Source organism: Molossus molossus, unplaced genomic scaffold (genome assembly GCF_014108415.1).
Source record: "Molossus molossus isolate mMolMol1 unplaced genomic scaffold, mMolMol1.p scaffold_m16_p_19, whole genome shotgun sequence".
NCBI lineage: Eukaryota > Metazoa > Chordata > Mammalia > Chiroptera > Molossidae > Molossus > Molossus molossus.
Genome location: NW_023425354.1, coordinates 15,103,744 through 15,128,479, shown reverse-complemented (window position 1 = coordinate 15,128,479; position 24,736 = coordinate 15,103,744). Strand labels below are relative to the sequence as shown.

General features: G+C 53.3%; 1 protein-coding gene across 1 annotated transcript; it reads right to left on the bottom strand.

Annotated features, from left to right (window-relative positions):
* WNT9B (Wnt family member 9B) lies at positions 1-19,423 on the bottom strand. Its single transcript, XM_036269478.1, has 4 exons — positions 19,288-19,423; positions 3,789-4,045; positions 1,236-1,501; positions 1-474 (listed from the first exon to the last, which is right to left on the bottom strand). Exons 1-4 carry the CDS (start codon positions 19,365-19,367, stop codon positions 1-3), a joined length of 1,077 nt encoding a protein of 358 aa, XP_036125371.1. The 5' UTR covers positions 19,368-19,423.
* Between the last annotated feature and the right edge of the window lie 5,313 nt (positions 19,424-24,736).

The window sequence follows — 24,736 nt, the reverse complement described above, 5'->3', positions numbered from 1 at the left end:
CTAGTGCTTACAGGTATACACGAGCTCCTCCTGCACGCACTGCTGGCACTCCACGTAGCAGCACCACTGCACCTGGCAGTGGCAGGAGAAGGCCACCAGGCGGCTCTGGGTGTCGTATCCCCTCCCGCAGCACAGGCTACTGCAGCTGGCCTCCCGGGAGCACACTCTGCCTGCAGTGCCAGGGGAATACTTGCTGGGCCGGCAGAAGCTGGGTGAGTCCTCCATGTAGACTAGGTCCCCGGGCCGGGGGGCCGGGCCCTTGGTCGGACTGCCCGGCCTGGCAGGTGCCCACAGCTCCAGGCGGCCCAAGGCCTCGTTGGTGGCACTGGACACCTTGACGGCGGAGTCGTAGCGCAGCTTCAGCATCTGGCCCGTCTCTCGGAATGGGGAGAGCTGCTTCCAGCAGGTGCGCACGGCACAGGAGCCTGACACGCCGTGGCACTTACAGGTGGTCCTGAGGCCACTCTTCACGGCCTGAGATGAGAGGCAGATTGGGGGCATGGTCAGAGGCCCGGGGCCCACAGCTTGAGCCTGCCCCCCGGCGCCGACTCTGCACGGAAGTGGTGGAGGGAGGGAAAAGCTAGCCTCGGGCACCTTTGTGGAACTAGCCCAAGGCTCTGCTTCTGCTGGGCAGAGGCAGTCCTGTGCCAACCTGCATGCTTGGTGAGTGTGGGCTGGACCTCGGCCCCGGCTCCCTCCCTTGGCCAGAGCTCTTGTGGAGTAGACAGCATGCGCGGCTGAAAACCACCGCCGTGGTTCACACCAACTCAGTGATGAGTTGGACACAGAACAGAACTGTTTCCTCAAGAACTGGAGCCCCGGTCTCCCCCGGCCTTCTCCTCCCAGAAGACCTAGATAGTTTTACCCTCCAGCCCTCCCACTACTGGGCATCCTCCTCTGCTCATTTGGAAAATTGGAGGGGTGGGGGTTGCACCAAAGTTTTCAAACTACGTTGGCTTCTAGGACCTCCAGGAAGGCTGGTCCTTGGAATAGGGACCCCTCTCCAAACATGTTCCAGCCTCACCATGACCTGGTCCCAAGCCTGGCTCCCACCTGCTGCCCAGCACTGATGACACCCAGCACCCTTCCCTGCTTCCCGGCCATGGTGCAGAGTAGATGTCCAAGCGACACTGGTTCCAACGATGAGGTTTGTTGTTGGGGGGCTGTGCTGGGGGGCAGGGCCTGGGAGGACCGCTGCAGACCGTGCACCCGGGCTGGCAGGGCTGCGTGCTCACCTTGATGCCCACATTGGTGTTGTGGGCATCCGCCCGTGCCCGCAGGTCTTTGCTTCCTCTCTTGGGCCCCAGGAAGTTGCTCAGGAACTTGGTGCTGTACTTGAGGTTGTCACCGCACACGCCCCACTGCCAGGCCTGCCGGCTCTCCAGGCCCGGAGAGTCGTCACAGGTGCAGCGCTCCATGCGGCCGGCACTGCAGGCCCGGGCCACAGTGTGGGTGAGGGCGGCCGAGGACACCGAGTACAGGAAGGCCGTCTCCTTGAAACCTGGGCCGGGCACCAGGGAGGTTGAGGAGGGGAGAGCGGGCTTAGAGGCTGCCCAGGTGAGCTGGCTCAGGGGTGTGTGAACCTGAGGACACAGCTCGGGCACCCCTCCTGCCACCTGCCTGTAAACTCAGGCTGCCAGTTGCCACTTAAAACAGGACTCTCACGTTCACTATGGTGTATGTGCCCACATTCCCAGGCAGCAGGGCAGGAGAACACATAAGAATACTGAGACGCGAAGAGAAGTGACTTAGGCACCCGGTAAGGGACAAAGCTGGGACTGATCTTGACTCCAAGTCCACGTGTGAACAAGTTGGACCAAGCTACTTCTGAAGCCCCGGATCCCCTGAAACATGCCCTGTGGGCCCGTACGTTATGATGTCATTCTTTGCTACCTACTGTGGGCGACTTTGGGTCTCCTGCCAGACTGACCATCCACCCACTTCTGGGACCACCACAACTCTTGCACTGTTGGGGCCCAAAGCCAGCCTCCCTCATGAGCTCGCTCCCTCCTGTACCTGGGATGTGGTGACACTGGAGGGTGGGATCCGCTCTGTCCCAGCCACCAAGAGCAGCTGGCCTAGAGGAGGCTGGCTGCTCCTATACGCCACGGCTGCCTTTTTGTAAAAGCCTGTACAGCCCTGCCTCATGGGGATGGAGTCACACGATGCCTTCTTTTCCCCTTGGGCTGCAAGCTTTCTGAGGGTAGGTGGGGTCCTGACTGGCTCTGTGCCTCCGGCATCCAGCACAGTGCCTGGCTCACCGTGAGCCTCACCAGATGCTTAGTGAACAGACAGCCAGTGGATATATGGAGAGATGCAGGGGAGTGGGGGGGGGGGGAGATGGATCAGTGGATATGGTGAACAAAGAAACAGGTGAATGAATGAGCAAATGAATTCGGCCTGTCTCATGCGATTTGGCCCCTAAGAAGTGCCTTCCAGCCTTCCACACTCTTGTACCAGTTTTGTGTAGGTGTGCATGTGGAGTAGGCTGAGGAAGGGGCTGGGGGACCACCCGTCGCATCTGTGCGCTCTCCAGGGTGGGCTGCGCCTCCTCTTCTCCTGTGTCCTCCTTGCTCCTCTGCTCCCCAAACCAAGGGAAAAGCTAGGCCTCTTTAACTCCCAGGACTCTTCTCACTCAGGACTGTGCTGGGTTCGCAAGGGCAGTGAGGCCTGAGCGCAGGGGCTGGGGCGTGGGAAGGGCAGACTCCCTTCCAGACCCCCTCCTCCAGCCCTCCTCCTCCAGCCCCCCCTCCCAGCCCTCCTCCCAGCCCCCCTCCCAGCCCTCTCCCACCCCCCTCCTCCCAGCCCTCCTCCTAGCCCTCCTCCCAGCCCCCCTCCTCCTAGCCCTCCTCCCATCCCTCCCTCAGGCCCCCCTCCTCCCAGCCCCCCTCCTCCCAGCCCTCCTCCTCCAGCCCTTCTCCTCCCAGCCCCCCTTCCTCCCAGCCCTCCTCCCAGCCCCCCTCCTCCTAGCCCTCCTCCCATCCCTCCCTCAGGCCCCCCTCCTCCCAGCCCTCCTCCTCCAGCCCTTCTCCTCCCAGCCCCCCTTCCTCCCAGCCCTCCTCCCAGCCCCCCTCCTCCAGCCCTCCTCCTCCAGCCCCCCTCCCAGCCCTCCTCCCAGCCCCCCTCCCAGCCCTCTCCCACCCCCCCTCCTCCCAGCCCTCCTCCTCCCAGTTCTCCTCCCAGAGCCCCTCCTCCAGCCCTCCTCCAGGCCCCTCCTCCCAGCCCTCCTCATCCCAGTTCTCCTCCCAGCCCCCCCTCCTCCAGCCCTCCGCCAGCCCCCCCTCCTCCAGCCCTCCTCCAGCCCCCTTCCCCCAACCCTCCTCCTCCCAGCCCTCCTCCCAGCCCCCCCTCCTCCCAGCCCTCCTTCTCCCAGCCCTCCTCCCAGCCCCCCCTCCTCCCAGCCCTCCTCCTCCCAGTTCTCCTCCCAGCGCCCCTCCTCCAGCCCTCCTCCAGCCCCCCTCCTCCAGCCCTCCTCCAGCCCCCCCTCCTCCCAGCCCTCCTCCCAGCCCCCCTCCTCCAGCCCCCCTCCCAGCCCCCCCTCCTCCCAGCCCTCCTCCAGCCCCCCTCCTCCAGCCCTCCTCCAGCCCCCCTCCTCCAGCCCCCCTCCCAGCCCCCCTCCTCCCAGCCCCCCTCCACCCAGCCCCCCTCCTCCCAGCTCCCCTCCTCCAGCCCTCCTCCTCCCAGTTCTCCTCCCAGCGCCCCTCCTCCAGCCCTCCTCCCAGCCCCCCTCCTCCAGCCCCCCTCCTCCAGCCCTCCTCCAGCCCCCCTCCTCCAGCCCTCCTCCCTACCTCTCTTGAGCAGGCCTGTCCTCCCCTCCAGGCTGCAATTCCAGCGCTCCTGCCGAAACTGGAACTGGCACTCCAGCAGGCTGAGATGGGCAGCATCCTGCAGGGTCTCAGCCAGGCCTGGCTCCCGCCGACAGAGCTGCTTCTGCCGGCGGGACAGCTTCAGCAGGTCACACTGCTTCAGGTGGGCCCCACCCTGAGCTGGGGCCACTGCGGTGCCCAGCCCTGGGAAGGGCGTCAGGACCTCCCGCCCGGTCAGGCTAGAGGGGGCGAGAGAAGGGAGACCTGTGACCCTTGGGGGTCATAACAGGGTGGGGGGACAGAGGAGGTAGAGAGTGAAGGATGACAATCCCTGAGGATGTGGGCAGGTGAGGGGAAGAGGGCCTTCTTGGGGGGCTTTGTTATTTCTGGGAGGGAGGCCAGCCCCATGGGGTTATAGTTCCACTTTGCAGAGTTGGAAACCAAGGTGCTTATAGCAAGGGCTAGTGCAGGGTCCCGAACGCATTTTCCAGATGACAAGGTCTCTTCTTACCCACCCTATTCCCGAACTTGCCCAATCAGAACAATCATCTGGGGTGCTTATTAAAAATGCAGGTTCCCGGGATCCACACTTGGCAATACTGCTTCTGTGGGTCTGGAGTGGGGTTACCTGGGGAGTCTGCATATTTACCACATCCCTGGGCAGCTTCGGGGATCAGGGAAGTTTGGGAAATGCTGCCTGGAGGGGACAGCCACGTTCCTACGAGGGGGCAGGCACCCAGCCATTGTCCCTGGTCGCCCTGTCTCCCTTGCATATGTCACTGCCCAAGGAATCCCACGCCAACCTGAATCATTTCCACAACCCCCGGAGAGCTCTTCAACCATCCGGTCACTCAGGGCCTGTTACAACGAGATGCTTGGGGAATACCGCACGGATGGAGGATGGACGAAAGGAAGGAAAGAGGGAGGGAGGGAAGGAAGGGTGGATAGGTGGATGAGTGGACAGACTGACAGATGGGTGAATGAAGGTGAAAGAGCTGAATTTCCATCAGCCCCAGACTTCTTGTTCTACAGCAGCTGAAGTTCGTGGGCTCTGGAATCCAGCTGCCGAGTTCTAAGCCTGCCTGCCACATCTAGCTACACAACCTCGAAGCCTTGGTTTTCTCCCCTGGAGGGTGGAAACAATGATCCTCTCCACCTCCTGGGGCTGCTGGGAGAGTCCCATGAAAAGTACCAATCACAGTGCCTGGGACATGCTGGTTCATTAAACTGCTGGCTGAAGTTTCTCAAAATCCTTCCCTCTTGAGAGATGCTTTAGCTCTAACTTGGGCAGAGTCTTCCCTTTGTCCAGATAAGGAAACAAAGGTTTTCTGAAGAGTCACCCAGCAGATCAGCAGCAAGGTGAGGACTAGAATTAGATCTTACCTCACCTCTCCCAGGGGTTCTACTCGCTCAAAATGCTCACTGTCCCGTCCCCTGGTGGCCCTCTGTGTGGGTGGAGCCTACACACCCTGCACCCAGGCTGGAGGGAGGAGCCCCTCTGGAACATGCTGGTAAACGAGCAGAGGCAGAGGCACACCGGGGCTCCTACAGCTCTTGCCTGGATGAAGCACTGGCCATTCTGTGCGCCCCTGGCCCCGGCAAGTCCTGGCCAAGCCCTTAGGGGTCAGAAAGATCCATGTCCATGGACACACGGGCACAGTTCTCCTGTTTGGAGCTACCTTCCCCAGCCAGGACATCTGGCTCAATGCCACACCCTCCCTGTATGGGTGGGTGTGGGGCCTGGCCAGGCCCCAGGTGCCTCCAGAAAGTGCCTGTAGATTCCAAATCCATCAGGTGCAGCCAACCCAGTGTGGGGCATATCTCTGAAACCTCTGAGCAGAGACAGATGCTATCAGGCTCCTCCTGGCCCAGCCTGGCCCTGGGTTCCCCTTCCAGACAGGGTGAGGGCAGGGACCCGTTAATCATTAATCTGGGGGCAAATGGGTAAATTTCCAGTCCACCAGGTCTACACCCAAGCCCCTCCCCGCAGCCTGGCAGGAAACCCTTAGCGCTTGACCCTTGGCTGGACCACAGCAGAACCCGAAGTCAGCTCCATCTGAGGAGGCCCCACCCTGACTGGCTTTCAGGGTAGGGGGTCACTGGGGGGCTGCAGGGAGCAGAGAGGCCACAGCCATGTAGCCCCTCAATGTCCCACACCAAGGACAGCTTCTGCTCATACAGTACCCATGTTTCAGAAACTGGCACCCTCCTTGTATCAACTGATTGACAGATGAGAGAACAAGCAGGGAGTGATGGGAATTTTAACCAGTGGGCTGCACATCCTTCCAGGCCTGTCTCAAATGCCATTTTAAGAATAATAGCTATTGCCCTGGCCGGTTTGGCTCAGTGGTTAGAGCGTCGGCCTGCGGTCCAGAGAGACCCGGGTTCGGTTCCCGCTAAGGGCATGTACCTCGGTTGCAATTTGTCCCCGGCCCTGGTTGGGTCGTGCAGGTGGCAGCCACTCAATGTGTCCCTCTCACGTTGATGTTTCTCTCTCTCTCTCTCTCTTCTTCTCTCTACCTCCCACTCTATCTGAACAAAAAATGGAAAAAATGTCCTTGGATGAGGATAAAAAAAAGAAAAAGGAAAAAGAATAATAGCTATTACTGTTGTATCATTATAGCTATATTGTGTTATGTTATGTTACATGATATGATATGGTATATCTACCACTTTTTGAGTGCTGATTACTAAGCCTTTTGAAATACTATGTGGACACCTGCTGGGTTGGCTGCCTATCTGTTCCTTCTATCTACATGGTTACCATGTGGGCCCTGTAGGCCATTTTATACCACGTGACCTTGCTGCTCTGGCCTGTTGATTGGACCGATGAGAATCGCATGACCCAAGCTGGGCCAATCAGTCCTTTCTCTGGGAATTTGGAATTTGAATAACGAGCATATAATTGCTTTCTCTCGCTTTCTTTTTGGGTGACTGACTGGGCCTGTAACTCAGGTGATAAAAAAACAAACAAACAAACAAAAAACAGAATGAACCAAATGCAGGAGAGAAGCAGAAGTGACAGAGGGAGAGAGAATTGGGGGCACAGAGCCTTCCTGAGGTCAGCTGTGCTCTGGCCGGAGGCGCTCCCGCCTGGAGTAGCGTCAAGGCCTGGAGTCAGTCTGTCCCACTAAGGGTGCCCGCCGCCCCTGCTCACGGCCTTCGGACAGCGTGGAGCACCAGCGTGCCCTCGGCTGCACTTGTGCGCCAGCTCGGCCCTCTCCCCATCCACAGGCACATGGTTGGGCTTTTGTTTTTTAAATTCATGTAATAGATCCTGTGATTGATGGCCCCAGGAGTCCAGTATAAAGTCGGTTAATTTTATTAGCGGTAATGACACTTAGTAGCGATTAATGGTCAGGAAAGGCAGCCAACCGCACAGGGGCCTCAGGCCACACTGGGCCTTGGTCTGCCCAGGGCTGCTTTCAAAGAAGCCTCCCTGGCACTGCCCACGGGGCCTAGGAAGACAGCTGGGAGCCCTTCCAGGCCCAGTTTCCCTCGTGTTTGTTTTCCACATTGTGGTTTGGGATCATATTTCCTTTGAAGAAGTAGGACTGTGATAGCAGATTTAGAAAACATCTGGAGGCTTGTGACTCTTCTACACACGCCCACCCCAGGGCACTTGCTGGGGGGGTTTCTTCCTGGACCCCCGAAGAATTCAGGCTCCAGTCCGTTCTGGGGTCTGTGGGCAGGATCCTCTCCCCTTGAAGAAACCACACCCTCTGGCACCCCAGGCCTGAGAACCCACCCACCAGGCCCCTCTGGAAAAATCTCAATTGCCAACATGGAGAAGATCAAGTGAGCTTCATTAGTCTAATGAATCCAGACAAAATTTGGAGTCTGAATAAGGACACTGCTTCGCCGTGAGGTCAGAGCTATCGGCCAAACAAGGGACCTGCGTTCTAAGCCGAAGGGTGGAGGACGCGGAATTTGCAAACTTGCTCGCTGCTCTTCCAGTTTGCAGGACGCTCCTCTGGTGTCTCTGCCTGACTCAAGTGCTCCGGAGCCGCCTGGGACCACCTGTCATTGGTTGCACCTGCTTTGGCCAGCTGGTCTCTCCTATTCCTGCTTCCAATCCAGCTCCCCCAGGCTGATTTCCAGACTTTCTTTTCCCATTGAGAAAGCAACAACCCCATGTGACCAGCTGCATTCTCCTACCTTGTTTGCCCCCAGCCTGTGCCCTTTGCCCCCTGAACCCTTGACCTCTGACCTTTCGGTTAATAATAAGACAGGAAGCCCCTACTCCCACACAAAGAGATGCGTCCGTCTGGCTTTGACCCCAGACCATCCCCAGCCACTTCCCTGACCACCTTGTCTCCCCCCAGAGCAGGGAAGATAAGGACGCCCTTCATCTCACATATAGCCCCCCCAGATCTCTTCTGTCCACTCCTGGCCCTTCCCGCCCTGTCTCCTTTCGCTGTCCCCAGTGCTTGTCCCAGCCACAGTTTTGGCCTTGAAATGAGCCGAAAAAGGTTCTCCATGCTCTGGGGAAAGCTTCCCAGGAGACTGCTTTGGTTTGCTGTCAGCAGGACCCAGGAACCATCAAACCCCTGAGAAGAAAAGGGGTTCATCCTGAAACAATAACCCATCACCTGCTGGAGTGTGGGGACCCAAGGACCTCAGGCCCCCGAGGCTGTTCTGACCTGGGGATTTGGGTCCCAGGTCTGCCCTCACTTGCTGGTGACCTCGAGGACGTCCACTCAGCCCCTGAGCTCTCCCATCTAACAGGTACACTGACTAGTGGGGGAACGTGGCCAGAGCCAGACGGCTCGAATTCAAGTCCCACCTCCACCCCTTACAACTTGTGCCACCTCGGAAAAGGGACTCCACCTCTGTCTCATCTATAAAATGCAGATACTCACAGCACCTACTTCACAGGGCTGTCCTGAGGATGACATTTGTAATGCTCTTAGAACAGTGCCTGGCACATAATAAGTTCCAGGTAAGTGTCATTCTTAAGCATCTACTATGTGCCAGGCACTGTGCTGGGTGCTGGGACGTGCCCCTGCCCTCCAGGAGCTCACAACCAGAGAGAACCTGGCTGGATTCCAGAGTACTCCACACTCTCCGGAGGCCCCAGGGGGCAGGGGAAAGAGAAGACAGTTTTGAACCAGCCCAGCTCCCCGAGGAACAATCAGTAGCTGCTCAGGGACCTGAACCAGAACTCCTAGCCCCATGTGGGTGAGAACCTGACCTTGGCCAACCCTGGTCCTGCCTTCAGTGGGGGGTCTGGTGGTGGGGAGGAGGTAGGAGGACGCTCCCAGACCTGGCAGGTAGAGAGCACTTTCCATCACCTGAGGCTGCCCCGGGCTCTGTTTTTCTACCACCGCTCCCCCCCACACACTTGTTTCTGCTTGAGAGGGTCTGATGGGGCCAGAGGAGGCCACGTCCAGGATGTGGTGGGTAAGTGGGGAGGGTGGCACAGGACAAGGCTGGTGGTTTCCAGGGCACCAGGTCATGCCAGCATGTCTGGACCCTTAGCTGGAGGGGCCAGGAGCTGTGCCTGGCATCAGGGCGCATGCCAACTGCAAGCAGCTGCCTGGGAACCAGGAAAGCCTCGCCCTGCCTGGAGCATTGGCCTTGGCCCTACCAACCCCATTAGATGCTCCGATAACAGGCTTCCGCTGCAGGGCCATTTACATGGTAAGTGCTCCTTCTGTGCTTTCATCTCAAACATCTCAGCCCACCTCTCCCAGCCCTAACTAAACCCCCTACACACGCACACTCACACACACTCACACGCACACGCACACTCACACACGCACACACGCACACTCACACTGGTTACCCCACCGTGCTCCCCACTAACCACCTCTTCCCAGCAGGGGAGAGTTAGCGAGGGCAGTAACTGGCCCAGGAAGAGAAGATGCATGGTTCCGAGCAAACAGTCCCTCTTCAGAGAGGGGACCCCTCAACACCCAGGCTCTCTCCCCTCTTCCTGCTTGAGCAGCACATCCTTCCCTCCTTCCTTCAGAGTCCTGCCTCCTCTCCTGGACTCAGCGTCACCTCCAAGAAGATGTCTTTAGTGAGCAGCCTGGCAAATGCAGCAGTTACCATTTCCTACCTTCACTCCAACTGCCTCCATCCCCTACTTTCACTCACTCGCTCATTTGAAATTAAGATAAAGGATTTTATCTTCAGCTTCATGCCAGGTCTACCCGCCAGAGACTGAAATAAACAAGGACACTCACCAGTTCCCTGTCTGGGTCCCCCAGCCCCTCCTGGGTCCAGCCTTTCTTTCCTCCCCAGCTTTTAACCTTAGCACCCACCTTGAGAACTGAATCTTGTCCCCACCTCCCCCCAGGAGCCCACCAGAGCCTGGTCCCTGACCCTTTCCCTGGCTCAGAGAGAAAGAGCCTGTCCCAGCTGTGGGCTTTGTCTCTCCAAGAACAGCTCCACTTCCTGTTTCCGGGACTGGGCTGCCCGCTGAGGATGGCATCGGGGAGACGTGCTCCTGAGCGAAGTGGGCAGCAAGCAGCCGGCACAGCAAGCATGCTTTGCATCTCAAAAACCTTGGGTATTTAGAGACTAACTAGTGCAACATCTGGAAAGGAAATGCTTCCCCTTCCTCCCTCCTGTCTCTCTCCCTCTCTGCTCAGGCTCAGGCTGAAGCTGAGGAGAGGAACCTTCATTCTTCACATGCGTGGATCAAGTGGCATGGAGGGTCCCCAAAGTCACTCCTGCACAGAGGAATCCCTCACCTCAACATCTCCCCCAGGTCTCTGGCTGAGTCCAAATGTACACCATTTGAATTATTATATTTTAGGGCTCTATAAACCCTTCAAGATCACCCAGGTCAGAGGTTTTGCCCTGATGGCTCCTGGGAGTTTATGTAAGATTTATTGTCCAAGGTGACCCTCTGAGTTAGTGGCAGGGCTAGGACTGTGCCCCAGGTCTCCTCACTGTTTCGATCAAGCCATCTGGTGGTTTCTGCTTTCAGTTTCAATGTAAGACATCATCACAGCAAATGTCTAGGGTGATAGGAACACAAGACAGCTAGGTTTGAAGGGAAGGAAATCTGGTCAGGACTGCTCTGGATCCCTGGGCAGTCAAAGGGAAAGAAGGACCCTTTGTTTAAAAGACAACTCTTCCCTGGGCTAAAACTCTCTTTTCAGCCAAAACTCATAAATAAAGCTTCTGACTTTAGAGAAGCAGTCTGCTTATTTACACTAAAGTGTGAGAGACTGAAATAATATCAGTGCCTGAGAACATACAAGCAAGTGTTTCTTAGACACCTGCTGGCTACATAAATCCCTCAGATGTCCCACCCCAGGCTGAGTGTAGCTTAGGCTGTCCCTCAGCTTCCCCTAACCCTACTTCCTAGCTGTCTGGCTCCCAAGCTCCATAAGGCAGGCTCTGGGAGGACGTGGCTCTGCAGGACCTGCCTGTAACCACGCCCTCCCTGGCCCTTAGACTGTGATCACATGCATGTGCTCTCCCCAGTGCCAGCTTTCAGGGCTGCCTGGCTGTGGTCTGTCCGACCCTGAGTCCTCCAGCCCTCTCAGCCCCATGGGAGAAGCTGTGCTCAGGGCAGCCTGAGCCTCCCTTTGGTACCAAGTGAGGACCAGCCAAGAATTTGGCTCAAGTCTTTCTTTAAAACTCAAATGTTCTGAACGTTTGCTGCAGGTTCACAAGCCTTTATCCAAACTCCAGAAAGCTCAGAAAACTGCCAAGTTTTTGTATACTTGTGATGAACTCACGTGGCAGAGATTTGACCTGAGAATATTTATGGTCTTGATTTATCCCAACATGTAGATGCTTTTCGGCAAAACTTACGTATCTGATTATGGGGTGCTGCCCTAGACCTTGCTAGGGGTGTTATGTTATACACAATATATGCATTGTATTACCGTTCTAAAATCTGAGAAGTCTCGAACTCTGAAACGCGTTTGGCCTCACAGGGATTGTAACTGTCAGGAAAGCAGAACTTCTTTGTTTTTGTCCGCGCTGACAGAACATGGGGGTCTAAGTCTCCCCTGGCTCTTTGAGACTCTTCACCTCCCCACCCCCTAGTCTTCATCTCTCCTGTGAGGGGGTCTGGGCTTGAGGCAGCTGCCCTACCCCCAGCTCATCTCGGCTGCTACCAGGTTCCCACGGAGTAGGCCAGGTGTGGCTGACTTCTGGGGTCTGATGGGGGCAAGTCTCTGCTCCCTGCTTGGCTTCTAGCTCCTATCCAGACAGAGGCCAGACCAGAGAGAGCCAAGTGTGAGCAGAAGATGGAAGAATAAATGTGATGAGGCAGAGAGGGAGGTTTTGAGGGAGAGGAAGGAGCAATGGAAAGGAGTGGGAACTGCCCACCCAGACATTCACTGCAGGAAACGATGCTAAGGTCTGTGGGGGGACTCAGACCTCAGCAGGGCCTCAGGACCTCTGTCTACTGGGAGTTACGCATGAGTTGGAGACATGAATACATGAAGAATCAGGTAATAAACCAAGAGTTTAAGACGTGAAGTACAAGAGATGCCTATGGCAGAGGCCAAGTGAAAGGTGTGGGTGACAGAGTGGAGGTCCCAGAGGGTCCAAGCTGCCCAGGGGAGGCTGGCCTTAGCTGGGGTTCAACAGGCAGCATGAAGCAGGGATGAATAGGTTGGCTATGATTCTGACAAGACTAGAACTTAAATCTTGGTGCTGCCAGCCACTAGCTGTGTGACTTTGGGCAAGGCACTTGGCCTCTCTGAGCTTCTCCCCCCACCTGTCAATGAAGATAATTATACTAGTACCTACCTCCTAGGCTATCACAATGATTGCATGAGATGATATGCACATAAAGTGCTGAGCACGGGAAGGATTCAAATTATACGATGACTAGGCTAAAAATGAAGAGAGGAACAGATGCCACTAAAAATGCTCCTTAACTTGGATGCTCTAAGATGGACCATGATATTTCTTAGACTCCTTTTTTTTTTTTTTTTTTTTATCCTCACCCGAGGACATTTTTCCATTTTTTGTTCAGATAGAGCGGGAGGGAGAGAGAGAAAGAGAGAGAGAGAGAAACATCGACGTGAAGGGACACATCGAGTGGCTGCCACCCGCACGACCAACCAGGGCCGGGGACAAACTGCAACCGAGGTATGTGCCCTTAGCGGGAACCGAACCCGGGTCTCTCCGGACCGCAGGCCGACGCTCCAACCGCTGAGCCAAACCGGCCAGGGCTTCTTAGACTCCTTATACATAGATAGCATTTCAGCACTTTTATATACATTTATTTAACCCTCACAATAATCCTATGACGTAAGGATTAACTCATTTTTATTGTTGGGAAAACTGAGGTCAGAGCAGCTGACTGACTTGTTCTGGGTCACAGTAAGTGGTTGGATAAAGGTTTTGAACTCAATTTGTGTGACTCTCAGACCAGGGCCTTGGGCTGCCTCCAATCCTAATCAGGCTGATGGCATGGTGGTGTCCCCTCACGGTACCTGGCCCACCTCCTCTTGAGTCCAACTTCTACCTGAGCACATAATCCTAAAGGCACCAAGACCTCTCTTGCTTAGGAGATTCCAGTCCAGGAGTTCCCCCTGACCTGCTTCCCTCCCTTCCTTTTCCCACTTCACAACCTCAGAAACTTCACCACCATCCACTGAGGATGGTCCGACCCAAACCCAACTTTGCAGCCCAACACTTGGGGGGAAGGGATTACAGCTCAGCCAGGGACAGGCCGCCTGAAATCCTTCCCAAACACAGTGATTCTTATCAGTGATGTCTGGCTTGCAATCCTCTACCCCAAAGCAATAAAATTTATTTTACCCTTTCTTCCCTCCAACCCTGTTTTTCTCAGGACCCAATTAATTCCTAAAATATATTTTTCAATTAAAAAAAATCACCGAAATACATAAAACACTCAAGAATGGTTTCTAAATAATTTTTTGTAAAACCCGCACACTGAAAATTACAAAACACTGCTGAAAGAAATTTTAAAAGCCCTAAATAGAGAGAGATGACCTGTTTGTAAATCGGTAGACTCAGTATTGTTTGAATGTCAATCTTCTATAAATTGATTTATGGATTCAGTGCAATCCCAATCAAAATCCCAGCAGGCTTTCCTGTAGATATCGACAAGTTGATACGAAAATGTATGTGGAAATACAAAGGACCTAGAATAACCAAAACAACTTTGAAAAAAAACCTAGAACGAATAGTACTTGGTTTCAAGACTTAGTGAACAGTTATAGTAAGCAAGACTTGTGGTAGTGGCATAAGGATAAGCATGTAGATTAGTGGAACAGAAGAGCAAGTCCAGAAATAGGCCCTCATATATTTGCTGAATTCATTTGTAATGAAGATGACAATGGAGAAAGGATCATACTTTCAACAAAAGGTACTGGAACAAGGGGCGATCCCCATGAAAAACAATGAACTTTGATCTTACCTCACACCACACACTTAAATGAACTCAAAGATAATCACAGACCTAAGTGTAAAAGCTAAACCTATAAAGCTTCTAGAAGAAAACACGGGAGAAAATCTTCACAACCCCTGGTAGGCAGAGGTTTCTTGATAGGACACACAAAAAGCACAAACCATACAAGAACATGTTGAAAAACTGTACTTCATCAAAATTAAAAAATTGTGTTCTTCATAAGATACCAGTAAGAAAATGAAAGGGCAAGCCACAGACAGGGATAAAATATTGCCAACACTTTCTGACAAAGGACTTGTATCCAAAATAATAAAGAACTCTTACAGCTCAATAATAAAAACCCTAATAACCCAATGGAAAAGATGTTCAAATGACCAATAGTCACATAAAAAATATTCAGCACACCACTCATCAATGGAAAAATGCAAATTAAAACCACAGCAAGATACCAATACATACCCACTAAAATGGCCAAAATTAAGACTGACAGTAGCTTTCAAGAATATGGAGTACTTGAAATTCTCACTCATTACTGTGTGAAATGTACAACCAACTCTGGAATACTATTTGACTGTCTTTTATAAAGTTAAACATATACATACTGTATGATTTAACAATCTGGTCTTAGATATTTATCTAAGAGAAATACAAACATATATCCACAAAAAGACATGTACATAGCAAATTTGGAATAGCCCCAAACTGGAAAAAATCCAAATGTCCATCAACTGGTGAATGAATAAACAAATTGAGGTACATCCACTCAATGAAATACTACTCAGCAAAAAAAGGAATGTGCTACTGATATATGCAACAACATGATGACTCTCAAAACATTATTTTGAGCAAAAGAATTCATACAGCAAAGGCTATCCACCATATGATTCCATTTATATGAACTTCTACGATAGGTAAAACTAATCTATAAAGACAAAAAGTAGCGAAGTGGTGGCTTGGGGCTGGTGGGGGAGGGTTGACTGCGAAGGAGCACATGGGATCCTTTAGGATGAAAGCAATGTTCAATAATTGTATGCCTAGCCTGTTTGGCTCAGTGGTTGAGCATCGACCCATGCACCAAGAAGTCACCAGTTCCATTCCCAGTTAGGGCACATGCCCAGGTTGTGGGCCTGATCCCCAGTGGGGGGCATGCAGGAGGCGGCCAATCGATGTTCTCCCTCATCAACGTTTCTATCTCTCTCTCTCCTTTCCTTTCTCTAAAATCAATAAAGAAAAAAATATTGAAAATAAAAATAATAACTGTGGTAGTGGTTACATGGGGGTAGACATTTGTTAAAACCCAAACTGTGCATTTAGAATACATGCATTTTATTGTACGTAATGTTGATTTGGGGAGAAAAGTTAAGGTTGTGTTTTGCTTCTTCACAATGATGACATCTCCACAACAAAAGAACATGGCAAGAACCCAAGCAACCACCAAGAGCGCTGAGCACTGTACTGAGCACTTAGTATGTGTCTGGCAACCTATCAGGCCCTTTCATTCATTGTCTCAATTAAGCCTCACACCAGCCTTTACAATGGGTGTTATCATCACCCAAACTTAGCAAGGTTAAGACATTTCCTCAAAGTCACACAGTTAGCAAGAGGCATGATCAGGATTCAAAACTCAGGTCTAGCTCATTCAAAAGCCTGTGCTTTTCATAAACGTCTCTGTACCATCTCCAGAAAGGAAAGAAACACATTAAAAAATAAACAAACAAACAAAAAACATGGAAGTCAACTATGATTTAAAAAGTTGCATCCACAGGAATTATTTCTAGTTACAAAGCCATTGGTATGACTTAATAACTGGATTGGATGGCAAGGTCTGTCCTGTTTCCAGCTCATCACATTATACAATGCATGTTCATTTATAGAACATCACATTAGTTAATAGTTGCAGAATTATCAAGCAAACTGAGTCAAAATATGAGTCCTTGATTAATCCTAGACTTCCAGGCCAGGACCAGCCTGTTAGGGAACCTTAAGACCTCCAGGTGCTAAAGACTCTGGAGGCAAGTGACTTGACCATAGACAACACAAAGAATGGTCCAGAGCCAGGACAAACCTGGGCCACTGACTTCTAATCTACCTCCCATCCCACTGCCAACTTGCCATCCTCTAGGAGCCCACCTGACACCCCAGCAGGGCTCAGTGCAACTGTCTAAGTATTGAGGACAAAGGAGAATGTTGTGGCCTCACTCATTCTGCTACAGCCAAGAGAGTCTGACAGAGTTAACTGAACGAGGGGGGCACCCTCCTTTGTAGCTGCAGCTTCCCTGGGTGACCACACAGTATTAGCTCTGGAGGCTGGAGGGCAAAGAGCCCAGACAGGTGTCTATCCTGCCTCTCCTACTAATACGCCGTGTGACATTGGGTGCGTTGTTGAAACTTTCTGAGCCCTGGTTTCCTTTTGGGCACTATTTCTACCCATCCTCTGTTCCTCAGGAATGAGTCTGAGAATCAGCTGCGAGAAGAGCTGTGTGAAAAAGTTATTTGTAAATTGTGATACTAGTTATTATGTTATTATCACCATCAACAAAAGTCGGCTCTAGGCTCATGAAAAGCAGTAGAAGCAGCTGCCAGCTCACTGTGGTTTGAGAATGATGGTTGTTTCATCTCAAAAATGGGGATAATAAGACATGACCTGCTCAAAGCAGGGAGTTGGACCAGAGATCCTTTGGGGGTCACCTCCCACTCTTAGGTCTGCAATTCTATGATTTTGAAGACCCCAAAATGATTGGCTTCACTTGGTTTCCTGATGTTTGAATTTTCTTTTATCAAGATGCCAAAATATTTTATCTTATAATCAGAAATGAGATTTCAAAAGCAAATGACCTGGAGAAGGGAGAAGCACATTGCCTCACATTCTCACTACATTGGGACGACTGATACACATTCCTTCCAGAGAGCAAATTCGGATGGGAAGCTGGGAACCCTGGTCTGACTGGGAAGCAACAGGGCTTTCCCAGTGAGAACTCAGGCTCTATGAGACCAAACACATAACAGCATGAGGCCCCAATTTTAGCTTATTCTCTTAGTGTTTGTCCTGCTCCCCAGACTGTGGTGGTAGTGGCTTGAGTGCCCTTTGCCAGCTTTGTTCAGCTAGGTCCACAACCTGGAAGAGGGGGCTCCAATACTCACATGTCCCCTGTCAGCCCTTACCTAGCCCAAACCCATCATCTCCCCTCTCATGTTCAAGGCTGCCCCTCAAATTCTAATCCCATGTACTAGTTCAAACTCCTCTCCCTTCCAACCCACCAGCCAGGGCAGTCCAGGCTTCCTGGAGCCTCTTTCCTCCCATCCCCTCTGGCCCTTGCCCCATCCTTAACCCCAAAACCCAAACAAACAGAAGAACTGTGGAAATGAGCTGGTGTCCAAGAGGATGCAGGCACGATTTGTCCTCATCCTCTCCATTCCAGTTCGTAAACTCTTGTTAGGGCTGGGATATCAAGACACTGTGCCTGGTCTCTTGAATCATCATATCATCGTCATCCTCCTCATCATCATCACTGGCATTAGCTGAGCATATACTATGAGCTAGATGCTGTCCTAATTGCTTCACATGTACTAACTCACATAATCTTCATATGAAATAGGCACTACTATCCTCATTTTACAGATGAGAAACCAAGGCACAGACAGGTTAAGTGACTTGGCCAAGAGTACACAGCTAGCAAGTGGCAGAGTTGGGAGTTGAACCCAAAATCTGTGTCCTAATCATTATACCCTGCTTGCTGAGGCAATAACTGTGCTTTCCAGCCTGAAGTCACCAGGAAACAATCACGTTGTGCACTGCTCTTGGAGTGGATCTAGAGGCTCAGTCATATACATTCATCCCCTTCTTCGTAAAAGGGGTCATTGTAGCCCAGAGACTGAGTGGTATTCCCAAGTTACCAGCAGCTGAGCCCAGAGCTATGGTGTGAGCTGACAAAACCTTGCCCCTCCCATATATTTTGAGGGAAGCCATTGCCCATAGCCAAGAAACGTTTTAACCAGAGGTCATGACCTGGAAATTAGCCCTTTTTCCAGCCTGTGCAGGACATCTCAGACCCTTTCTCACCCCTTCCTGGTAGGTCCTTAAAAAGCAATCTCTGGCAGGTCACTGTTTAGGTATCTTCTTGCCTTTGCTCTAGTCAAACTATAAACCTCACCCTGATTGGGAGTGAAGATCATAAAAAGTGGCACGATTCAAAGTAACAGACTACATATATACATAGTTGGAGCAGGCTTTGGGTGGAGGTCAGGAAAGTATCTTCACACCCAGGACCCCCTCTCAGACCCCAAGTTCCTGCAAGTCAGGGTCAGAGAAGGAGGTACAATTAGTTGCCCTGTAACCTGCGCTTCAAACACTCCCAGTTCCCGCCCCATGCCCTCCTCAAGTGTCAGTCCCACTCTGACCCTCCTTTTCCAACCGTGCACACTGCCTTCCCTCCCGTGTTTTTCGTCGTTCTCCTGAGAATTCACCCAACGCTAGGTCTGGGTTTGGTCGGATGTCCCCAGCTGATACTCCCCACGGTCCACGGGTTCCTCCATTCTTCTCGATCTGCACGATCCCCTTCCCCGGCCTCGGTAACAACTCACCCCCGCCCATCCACCCAGCCCTCTGGGTCTCCGCTCCGGGCGAAGGCAGAAGATGGGAGGGAGCCTCGGGCCGACTGTGGCTAGGCTGCGCCCATGATGGGGCAGACAGGGTGCCAAGTGAGGGTCAGAGAGGGCATCAGTGCGCGGGAGGGACACCTGGACAGGCTGGGACAGACAGACAGGGCGGACCCGGCAAGTGTCCGAGACGCGTGCAGAGTCGGGGACCTTGAGCCAGGGTCTGAGATCGCGCGGAGTGAGCCGAATGAGGTCTCGGTCAGGGAAGGGTGAAAGAGCACCTGCGAAGGGAACCAGAGTCGGACGCTAGACGGTGCGATGGGGGTCTGAGCCCAGGAAGCCAGAGACCGAGCTCCTGGCGCGAACTCCCACCGCGAGGTGGGGCTAGGTGCGGGCAGAGCTAAGGTCTGAGTTCGAGATCCGACCAGGGCCCGGGCCAGAAGGACGGAAAAGTTGGCCCTGCAGTAGCCGGAGGAGGGGTAGGCAGGCGGGCCGGGGGCGCGGGCCGGGGGCACGGCGGGCACTGACCCGAAGTAGGCGGCGGTGGCAACGGCGGGCAGCGCCAGCAGGCAGAGCGCAGCCAGGGCCTGCGCGGGCGGGGGGAGCATGATGCCGGCGGCGCGGCGCCCAGTCGCATCTCCTAGCGCCGCTCAGAGCTCGCAGCGCCGCCACCAGCCGCCCGCGGGGCTTTAAACCCGGGAGGGGCGGAGCGGGGGGTGGAGGGCGGGAGCAGCGCTAGCGGCCACTCCCCCCCACCCGCGGCGGCGAGCCCCCCGCCCCATTGGCCTCGCCGGCCTCGCCCCGCCCCGTCGCGGGTGGGGTCGCCTCTTCGGGCCCGCCCCCGCCCCGCCCCGCCCCGCCCCGCTCCCATATTTCCCTCCCACTCGCCCCAGGTGAGAGCTCACCTGAGGCCTTGCCCTCCGTGGGACGCGGCGGCGGGACACGAAGCCCTGGGCCTCGAGAGGCAGGGATGGGAGGACTAGGTGGGAGTCAGGAAGTCTGTGCTTCTCTCTTGGGGCGCAGTGGTGGGGCGTGCAGGGTTCCCTCTCCCGAGGTACGAGGGTGCGGGAATAGGAGAGAGGAGTCTTCGGAGACCGGGTCCGCCCTTCTGCCCGGTGGGTGCGCATCTCTCTACCTCAGCCCCGGGACTCTGAGGGCAGGGCCAGGTCCCGATGCAGAGCAGCTCTCCAGGAGCGGGATCCACCTGTAATGGCCGGGAGGACCCTCTTCTCCGGCAAAGGGCATCGGGTGGGTCCCTTCGAGTGGAGCAGGGGAAAGGGCAATCTCTTCCTAAACGGGAGCAGGTCAAGGGCGAGATGCACAGCGTGGGCCTCAGTGGGCGTCTGACAAAGTGCTGCTGGTGTTCGTGGAATAAAAATCCAGATTTTCTGGTCAGTGGAGAGAGAAGGCAGAGCCGGGGTGGGGGTGGGAGGTCAGGGAGGGACCTGCTTTCCAAAGCATGTAGATGCCAGAACCTCTGTCAGAACAGGATGGGCATCTCCAAAGCTCTGTCTTGCTTATTCTTTTTTTAAAGTTTAGCCCCAATTCCTGTAGCGAAGGTGCAGTGATCAAGGCAGCAGGTGGCACCAGTCTAAGAGACAGACATACAACAAATGACCCAAGCAATGTTTTTGAACACTGGGTCAAATCATGCAAAACAAAATATAACTTGCACTGAATGTCAGGATCTTCATGTAAAGTTTCCAAAAAATCAGCCATGCATATAGAACACCAGGTGACAGCGACCTTGGCTTTTCAGCATGACTGCAGGCTGGAAGACTGGTGGAAGATGGCAGCTGTGATGTTAGGGTTAGGTAGTGTTAGCAGAGGAACCCCCAACCCCCAACAGCGAGGCTCTCTAAGCTCAGTTTCCCTGTCAAATAAGCAGTGATTAGATGGTGGATAATTTTTTTTTTTTTTTATCCTTACCCGAGGACATTTTTCCATTTTTTGTTCAGATAGAGTAGGAGGGGGAGAGAGAGAGAGAGAGAGAGAGAGAGAGAGAGAGAGAGAGATCGACGTGAAAGGGACACATTGAGTAGCTGCCACCCACACAACCCAACCAGGGCCGGGGACAAACTGCAACCGAGGTATGTGCCCCTGGCAGGAACCGAACCTGGGTCTCCCTGGACCGCAGGCTGATGCTCTAACCACTGAGCAAAACCGGCCAGGGCGGTGGATGATCTTTTAACAACTCTGCCAGCCCTATCAAATTTCGTGGCTCTATTTATTGAGGGGCATGCCCCAGTGTGATGGACAGAGACCTGAAGTCAAATCATATAAATATGAACCCCAGATATGAAATGAGGATAATGGCAAATGCCTCACAGGATTTGTGTGCAGATAAGAGTGATGCCAAATGCTGAACGGGTGCTACCACTCAATATCGGGCTGTTGCTATAACTACAGGCAGCACCAGTGATGTGCTATGTTTACATGCTTTCAGGTGGATGGGTGTCTAATTTGTATCATTTGCCAATTGCTGTGCTGGAAATATTCCAAGCTATCAATGTGGTGTCATCCCTGATCTCTGGAGTTAGAAAGAGATTTGCACAGTCTCTACAAGCCAGTCTGAGCCAGCTCCAGCACACCACTGGTAAGACCTTGAACCTGGCTTAAGAAGCTCAGAGGACAGGAGGCTCTAGCCACACCCAGTGGCACTGAGTGCAGGCAGGTGAGGAGGGAGCGAGTCCAGCTTGGGCTACCCCAGCTACCCATCCTGTCCTCACACCCATAAGCACATACCATACATACAAACAAGCATGTACAAGCACGCACGTGCCTGGAGAAGAGGGGTGGTGGTGAGGGGGAGCACATTCTCCCAAAGTGACACATTTTCAACATTTCATAAAACTTACATGTTGACATCTGAAGGTTAAGGCTTATGATGCTAAGAAGTTGGAGGAAGCACCAAAGAGTCAACAGAGACATGAGTGATTAGACAGTGAGATATACTTAGAAAATATCCAGATGACTGTTCTTCAGCCTTCACCAGCCAGTAGCATGGACCCCACCCTTGGGCTCCTTCCTCCTGATGTTAGAACAGTACTGCTCTCTGCCTGCTGGATAGACCCCCAACTTGCCCACAGAGACATCAGGGTTCTGCTTTCAACTTTTGGGTAAACAGGGCTTCATGAAACTGCCCAGATGGCAGCTCCTGTTGCTGCCATGTACCAAGCTTGTGTGTGTGTGTGTGTGTGTGTGTGTGTGTGTGTGTGTGTACAATTCCCAGCACACAATCTCACTGAAGCCTCATGCCCACTATGAGGTTAGGGCAATTGCTACCCCTATTGCACAGATGAGCAAACTGAGGCTCAGAGAGCGTAAGTACCTGGTGCATGTGACTCAGCTGTAAGTAGTGGAAATAGGAGATGAGCCCAGCTCCAATGGGACTGTCACACTGGATGTGGCTGGCTGAGAGTCACCCAGGCACAGCTTGACTCACAGTGGCCTTTGTATAATTCATCCTTACGGAGCATCATGTAACCCTTAAGTGCTGACCCTCAAGGGGCTCTAGTCTGGAGCGGGAGATGGTGGCAAAAAGAGATCATCTCCACAACTGTGATATTGTGGGATCTCTGAGGAAGGAACTAAGGGATGGCCCTCAGGACTTACAGTCTTGTGTCACCTTCCCCTATGCTCTCTGAGCTTCTCAAGGGAGGGCCTGAGTTTTATTCTCTCCATATATCCAGAGTCTGGCACAGCACAGGGCCCAGAGCACACAGTAAGTGCTCAGGAAAAATATGTGTTGTTGCAAGCTTGTGACCTTGGTCTGTGGCCTTTTTACAGGGCTTCAGGGATAGAAAGAATACTGACACAGTGCATGCTCACAGGAGCATCTCTCCTAGGCTCAGATACATGCTTCACTACACACACACACACACACACACTCACACACTTTGACACTCTACAACACAAGCCCAGGCATTCAGTGACACACAGACTCCCCCTCACCTCCCCCATGGGTGTCTAAATTCCTAGGTAGACCCACAGCTGCTCCTGGACCCACACGTCCACACAGGTATGCAAGACAAGCATTCTTAGACATCCACATGCAGCTACCTGTCTCCATGAACCAGCCCAAGGCAGCCATACTCAGGGATGGAGTCTCCCCTCCCCGGTATGTGCGCGCGCGCGCGCGCGCGCACACACACACACACACACACACACACACACACTGAAAGGCTAGCAATGGCTGCATCAAATCCAGCTCCAAGGTGTCTCCAGACCTCTCCCTTCTCCCTGCCATTCTGTCCCTGGGCCCAGCCACCCTGCCTGAAGTGAATCCTCAGGGTCCATCCATCTTTGTCAGGTCCCCCACGACTCCAAACCCCAGCCAAGCCCAGGCTGGAGGCAGAGCGGGGCAGTCACACAATGCCCCCAGCTCACCACCAGGCCCTGAGCAGCGGAAATGAGGAATTCCAGGCTGGCTATCTCCTCTAATCACCCTGAGGCTGCACTGGAAATGGACTCAGCCCAACAGGAAGTGGTGCAGGAGATGACCCAGCTCCGGGGGAAGGCACCAGTGCCCAGGCCAGACCCCAGGCAGGGCTGCTCAGGAGAGCTGGTCCTGGGGAAGACCCGCAGGACTCCAGTGGGTGTGCTTACCAGTCTCCCCACTCCCCCTCCCCCGCCCTTTGCCGCGGCCTCATTATGACTAGTTCTATCTGACTACTCCCAATGACCCTACCCCACACACTTGAATTGGACTTGACTCACCTGTGGGACCTGTGAGGTAGCATGTTGGGCATCACTGTCCCCACTATATAGATAGGACATTGACGTTCAAAAAGGTAACTTCCTCAATGATGGAACTCGCTGACACTGGTGGCTGGGGACTTCATGTGTCCAGAACATCAGGTAGAAATAGGATTGAAACTAAGTGGGGCACGTGGACCTGGACTACAGAACCCCACGTGCAGGAGACTCGTGGCTGTGCTTGATATCAACAAAAGAACATGGCAAGAAAGACACTGGAATGTTAAAAGAAAAAGTGGGTGCCTTGGGAGTTGGGGGTGGGTAAAAAAAGTTTTTATCCTCTTTGTATTTTCCAAATTTTCTATTATAAGCATATTTAACATTTATAATGGAAAAAATTCCTTTAAAAAGAGAAAGGACAAATACTCAAGAATAAATCTTTTTTTTTTTTTGGTACGTGCCCCTAGTGGGAACCAAACCCGGGACTCTCTGGTCCGCAGGCTGACGCTCCAACTGCTGAGCCAAACCGGCCAGGGCTCAAGAATAAATCTTGAATGATAGAACTTCAAGCATTGACAGAAAAGCTGTTTGGGAGGGGGCGGGAGAAGTGTTCCTGGATGTCCTCCTATGGCATCCATCCATCCGTCTTCTGTAGGAAGGGCCCCTGTCCGCCTTTGGGGAGCTCACTCCTGATCGGCGGAGCTCACCTCACTCATGGCAGTTCTGGTTCCAGGCCTTCTCGCCTCTCTCCCCTCCTCGCCTTCCTTGCTCCAGAACTACTCTCTGAGTGGAGGTTTTATTGTGTTGAGGGTGCTATGACCCTCCCTTCCCCCTTGCCTGCTTGAGGCCCTTCTCTAGCCCTTGATGCAGCAGCATCTTTGAGCTTAGCTAAGGAAGGCCAAATGCAGAGGGGTGCCCTTTAGCAACCCGCCGCCCAGTCCTGCTTCCATTGCCAAGGCCGCGGGTTTCCTGCTGTGGGGCACCACCCCCACCTGGAAGCCTGCCTTGATTGACCGCTCCTGGTTCTGCTCACTCACCACCTTGGCCCTAGAGACTTTATTAGCACAGCTTAATTTTGAGCTAGTGACCATGTTAATGCCTTGAGATTGGGGGGTGTTAGGCACCCCTGCTATATGTAGATTGCAGATTTCTCAAGGACCCCGTCTCTTGTTTCTTTTCTATCCCACACCTTTTCCCCTAGTGGTACTGAGCTTTAGCTCAGAGTAAAGCAATCATTCAATATTTGAATTAATGAATGAATAAACACTGGAGTGCGGAT

Bases quoted from the DNA above. Each gene is read 5' to 3' on its own strand.
- WNT9B (XM_036269478.1), bottom strand. From the start codon at position 19,367: ATGCTCCCCCCGCCCGCGCAGGCCCTGGCTGCGCTCTGCCTGCTGGCG. The intron at 4,046-19,287 runs GTCAGTGCCCGC...CGCCCCCTCTAG, and splicing joins GCCACCGCCGCCTACTTCGG to CCTGACCGGGCGGGAGGTCC. The intron at 475-1,235 runs GTGAGCACGCAG...CTCTCATCTCAG, and splicing joins ACACCAATGTGGGCATCAAG to GCCGTGAAGAGTGGCCTCAG.